At 46.0% G+C, this 8,785-nt stretch overlaps 1 protein-coding gene across 1 annotated transcript; it reads right to left on the bottom strand.

Moving 5' to 3' along the window:
* Nucleotides 1-3,413: 3,413 nt before the first annotated feature.
* LOC131294377 (cuticle protein 19-like) lies at nucleotides 3,414-6,033 on the bottom strand. The gene is made up of 3 exons (XM_058322426.1): nucleotides 6,022-6,033; nucleotides 3,743-3,922; nucleotides 3,414-3,641 (listed from the first exon to the last, which is right to left on the bottom strand). Exons 1-3 carry the CDS (start codon nucleotides 6,031-6,033, stop codon nucleotides 3,414-3,416), a joined length of 420 nt encoding a protein of 139 aa, XP_058178409.1.
* Between the last annotated feature and the right edge of the window lie 2,752 nt (nucleotides 6,034-8,785).

The following is an 8,785-nucleotide window of genomic DNA, read 5'->3' as shown; positions in this document are numbered from 1 at the left end:
CCGCCTGCACCGAACGAAGGGCATCAGGTGGCAGTCCATCAACATCGCCATCGGCCCGCGCAAACATATAAAGTTATTAATTAAGCGAATATACACACGTCACCCTTGCGGGCTCGTGTCGTCAACGGTAACATTAAATTAGTAAAACTAAAATCAAATCCTCCTTGGTACTTGGCCGCGAAGTTGTGATGTGTAATGGTATCAAGGCGCTTTGTATGCGTTTTCAGCGCCATTTAATTGAGCCTGATCGGACGTGTCGATGTTGGAAATCTGGAGGGTATGATTAATGGCAGATGAAAAATCAAGCTATCGAAACACTTCCATCGGGACAATCGATGAGAGATTGGATATGAGCCTAATTGATGGATGATGTTATTTTTAAAGGAGAGTATTGATTATAGCATAAAATGCACCATAGAAACAAATCATATACGATAATTGTTTTGGGAAGTTTCCAAACAATAAACATTTTCAGGAAATTTCCTCCCGAATAAAATCGCTCGAAACTAACAAAAAAATTGTAAATTTAAAGAACACTCACGGAAATCGTTATTATTAGACATTCCATGTTAAGACATGGTTCCATGTTCCTCTTGCATCCTCCTTCCGCTACTCTGGAGAAAAACATGCATCGCCGATACGCCACGCGACCGCTGCTACGGATCATTAGGGGCGAGCCACTTTTCGCTAGTGGCGATCCTCCGACCTTAGTGGAACCGGTAGCCGGGCAGCGATGGAATGGAATGCGTTACGAGCGGCTTGAACGGTGACAAAAACATAAAACCTTAAAATGGCGTTAACATAGTTTTCAAGTACGCGCCTTAAACCCTTGACTGCACTGCTCCGAGCAGCATTTTCCTTGCACCATGTGCACACGCGGCCGCCGTTAACAACGTGTTCCACCCTACCGCCAACGAGTGCGACCTCGGTGTACAGCTGACTTCGGTTAGCTGCCGGTTTGGCTTTTTTTCGATTCGTGTCATTTGCGCATATGTGCACATGAGTGTACGAGTAGTTGACGCGTCCACCGCTCAGCGGAATGGCGGAATTGTATGCTAATAGGGCATTGCCACGGTTTTCGAATGAACAAATTACCGCTGCTCCGGTTGTCCGCCGAAAAGCACTTTCCTCTCGCGGGCAACAGCGTCGGTCAATGAAACGATCACGAAAATGCGAAGGTCCTTTAAGGTGGCTTAAATGCTACCACAATGGTGGACTACTGCTGCGGCGTAGGATGAAAAGTGCGGCCTATGTTTTCCGTAACCCGGTGACGACAACGGACAAATAGTAATCCGATAGAGTGAAAAACTACTAATCGGATCACACATAGTGCAAGAGTCTTTTGTTTAAGTCGTTAGATTTACGCTAAGCAGCAAACGGGTTACCCGTAAAAAGGGGTAGGATGATTGAAACGGTGGAAGCGGAGGAAGCACACATCGTATCCAAGCCGTTTCTGGTAATAAAAATGCCCTCACTGGGCGGATGGTCGGGCGTACAGGCGCAGCATTAACCAGACGGCCTTCGCCGACCTTGCACGCGGTAGAAAATGAAACAAGGTAGTAATTATGCAACATTGCAGTACCTCAGCAAGTAAGAGTTTTTTCAGAACTGTAAACAAAGTGGTTTTTCCTAACAATGCTTTAACCTTTAGTCCTTTGGTTTTTTCCGTCGTTGAAATTCTTCTGCTGAATAGAATCCGTTCAATTTATTATCAGATCAACTTATTTGATAATAAATTCTGTTTTCCAGAAATGAGCAATATTACACTATTTAAACAATTTTTTAAAGAAACAATCAACTCGTACAATAACATTAGTCAATAACTGCATGCGTAACGTGCGTTACGTCTTGCATGCTTGTAGTGTTGCATACATTTAGGCGTAAAGCGTTGGTTTCATCTTAAACAGGCTATACAGCAGAATATATTTTGAGTTGTATTTCGTTTGGTTTGTTTAATCTTATAAATAAAATATGTAAAAAATATTAAAACTTAGTTTAAAAAAAAAATCACTCCACGACAGACACTTTCGAACAGAAATGACATGAACGAAATGACAATTTAAACCTTGTTTCAATTTTGGATTTAACTAAAACTGCCTTGCCATTTTTCTGGAAAATGTTCACATGAAGGTGAATTGAATATCCATTCAACATAACGCAGCTCTCCTCGACATTCGATATCGATCATGGTTTGGTAGGCTTGTTAGACTTTAAGTAAAACATGCTACGCGTTTTTCCTATCATAATAAGGCTTCCGCCTAAATAAACCACGATCATAATAGTTGACTCGAATCCCTAACATGGCATCCTGCGGTTTACACACGGTTGACCACCAGTCTACAAAATACTGCAAACAGATCAAAGAAACTTTTCTTGGAGAAGACCAGGCAAGTAGAAGAACCAGGGCAAAGGTGTCATGCAACGTAAGCTTCACCGAGAAAAATATCGCTACAATTTTCCCAACCTCCCCTTTCCCAGTAAACACGTTTCAACTACATTTTAACTTCCTCTTTATTCGCTTTGATAACGGATAACAAGACAAACATTATAATTACATAAATACAAGTCAACAAGTCTCGCGAGATGGAAACGTAACGGGTTGTGGTGTAATAGAAGCTGAAAGAAACTAACAGGAACGGCGCCAAAAGGTGGACCACCAACTATGCCGACCGTCGCGTGCCGGGAGTGTTTGTGTCCGTAACCGGCAAGCGTAAACGTTTCCTCCGCAGCATCACGTACGTGTTTTCCATTCGGGCGGGACCTCCCCCGAAACGGCGGCGCGTAAGTGAGCGTTTGCGTAATCCAGGAAATGTGGACTCGACTCCGACAGTGTTCAGGAAGAGAACCTGCCACGGTACGCAAACCGGTTCGGTAAGGGAAGCAGGTGGGATGTTGTTCCGTTACGCGGCGCGTTCCTAGAGCGCTCCCGGAGGGGAAAGTCATTGGCGCAGCTTCCAGCATCCATCGATTAGATTTAAATTTGCTCGTTCAATTTCGTTCCTTCCTAGTCCTGGTCCAGGTGAGGGTCGTGCCTCCCAGGAAGCGGGCCCGAGTGGCCAGCACCAACATGGGGAGGAGCACCGGCACACTCTCGATTCTTCGATGCAGAATTTGTTAATATCACAGCTTGCTCGATGGAGATAGAGAGCCGTCGCAAATGGAACGCTTTTCCCAGAGTTCTCTGTCGGGGTTAGTTCTTCTAATGTTGAGGCATGTAGATGGGTTTTCCCAAGATGGGAAAGAAGATGGCAGCAGGGTAGCAGAGAGGAAACGTTTCAGAAGATTACTTGGCTACGTAGTTGTCCTAGGCACTAAGAACTTGGCTCGCTATCGGGCAGTTCGGCGGCCCACTCCACCTCCTTCCGGAAGGGGGCCGCTGTTTGGAATGTGTTGTGCTGGGTGGCTCTCCGCGCTTAGTAGTGTCCGCCCTGGTGGTGGCTGACCGGGGCCGTCTTGTGCACAACCGCGTTGAAACCGGAGTGCTTGTCGGCGGTGTAGTCGACGGTGCGCACGGAACCGTCCGGCTCGACCAGAGAGTACTGACCCTTGACGACATCACCGTCGCGCGTCTCGTGCTGCGACTTCACGTCACCGGTGTGGAAGTCGTTGACTCCGTACTTGAACGCGTACTTCGGCGGGGCCTGTAGATAGGGGGAGGAGGGTGTGATTAGGGCGTGATAACGAACCACAAGGAGTGAAAGCGGGGTGACACAGCTTCGAAGAAGCCTGTGCAATTACTTACGTAGTAGTCAACGTGCTCATCCTCATGGTAGTCGTGGTGTCCGTGGCTGTCGCCGAGGGAAATGCGGGCAACCTGGCCGTACTGGTGGCCACCTTCCAGCTGGTGCTCGCCACCGTAGTACTCCTCGTAGCCACCGGGGAAGGCCGCGGCGAAGGCGACGATCGATGCAAATAGCACAAACTGAAAACGAAAGCGGAAAACAAAACACGGGCTGATTAGAGACGATAGGAAGTAAAGGGAAATGGCGTTATCTCATCGGTGGTTACGCAACCATCACGGTGCGTACTCTTCAGTTCTCCACGAATGCATGATCGTGTGTAATCTTGCCTTCTTTGGCTTGGTGCATTACTACACGCAAAATTCCGAAGGAGACAGGCTAAACGGCTAAACGTCTCTACTCCTGCCTATCAAAGATCGTCAACCACTCTTCCGGAGCGTAGCTCTTCGAACTCGATCTGACCGGCTCTCTACCGCATCCAACCACTGCGGGTCATCAACACGCACGCGTGCGTTTCCCCACCCCAGCGAAGGAAAACCCAACCAGTTCAGGTGTGGGAAAACCGACCACCCCCTTTGATTGGCCTCACACCTTTTCACCACACCACACCGGGAGAAAGGTGGCAGAACTTGTACCGCGTCGGGGCGCATTGCACCGCGTGATTATGCACGGCAGCTCGGATGCAGCGCCGGGCTGTGCAAACGGAGAAAAACAAGCAATAGCAACCCCATCGCGCCGATGGGAAACCGGTAATTACGAAACTCGCGCTGCCAGCGGCCGGAACTGGACCGTTGTCGCCTTGTTAGTTGGGGAGTGGCTTGTGGTCGGCCACTCGAGAGGAGAGGGGGGAGGGGAGCGCGATTAAGCGGAAAGTATCATCCTGTCGCGACCGACGTATGGGTGACATCGTTACGATCGAAGCCTGTTTTGGAGCCGGATTCACACTAATGAGGCGGCAAAGAAAGTAACAACTATTGGAAAATTGACATTAATTGAAGGGGGCACCCTCGGCAATTATGTGATCATTGCATAGAAAGATGAAAGTAGCAGAAAAATAAAAAATTTCTCTTTCTAGAAACATCCCCAATTGGTTTATTCGCATTAGGTGGCACTCCTGATTTTATTTATGTTTATTGCTACCGTAGGTGAGCTATATTCAATTTTTTTAACTGACGCTGCTCCTTAGACCCATTCTTATTACCCAAAGTGTAATTTATTTTTAAAAAGGACACTCCAAAGGGTCTTTTTGTGAGAGTTGTGTAAAGAATCAGTATTAATAAATCATCAAAAGGGGAAAATTAACCTAGATGCAACCTTCAGTCGATCATTTTATATCGGATTTTAAACAATTATTTTCAGGAAACATTCTAACGAAGCATACCCTACAGCCATTAAAATGGCAAACGTGACAGAGCATTTCATCTTAAAGCACGATTTCTTTGAAAAACTAAAAAAAGGAAAGGATTTATGCTAGCATGAACAACAATTTAAAACAATCAAACTGGTTCAAGTGGTAAAAAAATGGTGGTAAAAGAAATGTAAAAGATTTATGCAAAAATTGAACAACAATATAAAACAATCAAACTGGTTCAAGTGGTAAAAAAATGTGGTAAAAAGAAATGTAGATAAATCCTTTACATTGTCCATGCAAAAATGAACAACAATATAAAACAATCAAACTGGTTCAAGTGGTAAAAAAAAATGTGGTAAAACGAAATGAAGATAAATCCTTTACATTGTCCATGCCAAATTGAACAACAATATAAAACAATCAAACTGGTACAAGTGGCTTCCAATTTCTTGCAAACTTAATGGACAAAAGCTGGCGACGGTGGTTACGAAAATAATGTTCTTTTTCATAAGAAACATTTGTAAGTTTTAACAGCACACTGAAGAAATCACCTTTCGTTTGATTCTTCTTACAAGAACATAAGGTGGAAAAAAATACTTTAACAAATTAAAAGAAAAATTGAACGAAACGAAAAACCCGCTTTGATGCTTTTATAAAACCAATGGTTCACATGCACCGTTCGCTCTTAGTAACTCGTATATTACTAATATTGCTCCATTAGTTTTCAGTAATGTGAATGTAAAGTCGAAATATTACAAATCGCTACACTGTTTTTTCTATGCGATGGACAGTTTTGTCTGTTGAACGTCCCATATATGTTTTTATACAAACAGTCACTAAGCCACACTAGTTACAAGATGATCGGGTCAATACAGAATCCTTTCACACAGCTACCGAAACGCTCCTATAAACACTAGCTTATTCCATTACCTTGAAGGCCATTGTTGTTGAGTAATGCGAGCAAACTTCACTGCACCGAGTTAATCCTCTAAACTTCCGACTTTGTTCGGGCACCGTTTGGTGTGTTTTGGTGGACGGTTTGTATAGCGTTTGTCTTCACTGACTGTGCACTGCGCGGCGGACGACGGCTGACTGATGTTCGAACCATAAAATTTCACCTTCTTTATATAGGACGAAGCGGTCCCGCGGCCGGCACGCGAAAGAAAGCGAAAACCGACGAGTTTTCCACCGCCTTCTCGCCGCGACGCAACGGTACGAGCCGGCCGAGCCGGCCGTTCACAGACCGCGTCACGTCACGAAACACGGCGCTTACACCGCGCCCGCTTTTTCCCAACCCCTGGCCCACTCCAATGGCTTACGAGAAACGGCAGTGGAAGTGGAGATGGAAACCGAGCCGTGCTGCTGGCTGCTCTCCCAGTTGCATCCGTGACCTCGCTCGAAGGAGCCCAAAGACCGATGGAAGGAAGGGAAGGAAACTTGCACGGGAAGATGAGAAGCACGTGCATCGCGAAAAGTGCAGGGAAATACCGTGGCGCGCGGCGACGGTTCGGAGCCGGCCAGGTGCATTTTGATGGTCGGAATCGGGATTCACACGACGTAAGATTTAAACATTTATGCAGCCGCAGTTGGGAATGCTGTGTGCGGCATACGAATGCAACGATTTCATATTTGAGACATTTGCAAAAGTTTTTCATATGAATCCCATTGTAAACGAGCATAATTTTTAGATGAGAAGCATAATGTTTAAGATAAATCATATGCTTAGAAATATTAAAAATTTATCATTTTTGAAACCCAAAGCAATATCAACGGTAAAAAATCCAGCCTCGCGAATTCGCAAACCAATTTTACATCGAGTACGAGTTTTTCCATGAAAAGTTTTCCATTTTCATCGGAATCACTTATCGCAACAAGGCCTAATAATGATCACGATTCCGAACCATCGGAGACACAAACAATTATTGCTCCCGTAACAACCAGGGGGGGGAGGCCCGAAACGCTCGTCAAAGCAATGCAGCTCGACGAAAATTGCAGCACCACCTGGCACAGTTTCCACCGAAAATTGCCCGCTTGCATTTACCCGGCCGACGGCAAAATGATTGTCCCGTGTACGGTTGCGTTTTGCATCCGAAATGGGTGTCGCTCGGAGGAGGTGCACACACAAACAACAAAGAACTCTCCTCAAAACAAACAACCTCACACCAGCGACAATTGAAAATGCGGCAGTAAAACGTTACGGCTTAAATTACTATTATCTCATCTCGGGCACGATCTGCACATCCACGCGACGGTCAGTCGAAGTGTGAGGTCATTTTCAGGGATAAGGTCACAAGCCGTCATCATTCAGATTGGTGGACCAGTTTGCAAACCCTTCTCGGCGTTCGGTGGGTTGGTTGGGCAACGAAAGCCCGATAGGCTTTTCCAGCATCCGAAAACTCAACCTATTGTTTTGCTTGATTCTTTCTTGCCATTCTCAATTTGACTCGACCTAATTGCATCGCAGCCCGGCGCTTTGTGCTCCAATGTTGAGCACCGAAATCGAATCGGTTTTGTCATCGAATTGCACAAACATCTCAAACGCCCCCAAACTTCCCGCCGGCGGAAGATTTGGCAAAGGATAGCAATTGGAAGGCCGTTGGGTTTCTGACGTTTTTCTTTTTCGCCCCAAACCGAACCGTGTGACTAATCATTAGCATCGGCGTTTTGGTTATGCCTCGCTGGGAGCTCACGAATGCAAGAAAACCGTCCGACTTACTATCGAAATGAAATGCAGGGCCAACGAACGATTTTTTTCGTGCCGAGGTGCATTGAATGTGTCTAATTTCATGCTCCACATTCGGGGGTGAACGTTGGTTTGGGGTGCAGGACGTTTGTGTTCGCCACGGGGGGAACGGAAAACAATAACCGCTGCGTCTTGGACGGGCGGATTCGCTTGATTATCGTGTTTTCGCGCGTGCATCTCTCCCTGCGCTGAAAGTCATCCATATTGCAAGGCGTTTGATTTGTTGTGAATGGAAGGTGATGGTCCAAGCTTTCTATTAATTTCTCACAACAAATATGCATATTTAGATGTGCTTAGTTATTCAATTTCTTTAAACTGAATATTTGTGAGCGTGAGTTTGGCACAGCGTCCGCAGAGAAAAGCGTGAGTTTGGCACAGCGTCCGCATTTATGATAAGGTTCACATAATGCTTTTAAGGACCACTACATTACACCCACGGACAGCAATACATGCTGCGTTAAAAAGCTACAAACGCTGCTCTAACATTCGTGAAAGACAGCTTGTCAGCGGGAAGGAAAATAGGAGAAGAAAAATGTTGCAGTACGCAAAGGCAATTACTCTCGGTGCGATCGCGAAAACTGCAGCATTTTCTTCCCGTACACCGCATCGAACACCATCGACGGTAATCGATTATGCAACGCAGTTACAATTGTGTGCCGCATGCACGGCCAATCCGGTGGGTTTCGGGAGATCAACCACTCTTCCCGAGCCGGGCGTTTATGACAAAGCAGCACGGTGGCTGGCTGCACAGTGGGCGAAAAATAGGCCACTACCGTTGGCCGAGAGGGAAATGGGAAAACGTGATCCGCGGTTCGGTCAGCTCTAAGAAGGAGGAAGAGTAGGAGGTGGTGGTGGTGAAAAACATGCGGTGATGCGATCGGAATAAAAAGAGAGCATGCCCATCCGAGCAGGCGTAGGGAATAGATGATCTAAAGTGGTGCCATGAAACAA

The sequence above is a fragment of the Anopheles ziemanni genome, chromosome 2, assembly GCF_943734765.1.
Source record: "Anopheles ziemanni chromosome 2, idAnoZiCoDA_A2_x.2, whole genome shotgun sequence".
In the NCBI taxonomy this organism is placed as follows: Eukaryota; Metazoa; Arthropoda; class Insecta; order Diptera; family Culicidae; genus Anopheles; species Anopheles ziemanni.
This window is presented reverse-complemented; position numbering and strand designations above follow the sequence as displayed.

Coding starts and splice junctions, on each gene's coding strand:
- LOC131294377 (XM_058322426.1), bottom strand. Junction 3,642..3,742: donor ATGAGCACGTTGACTACTAC/GTAAGTAATTGC, acceptor CCCTATCTACAG/GCCCCGCCGAAGTACGCGTT.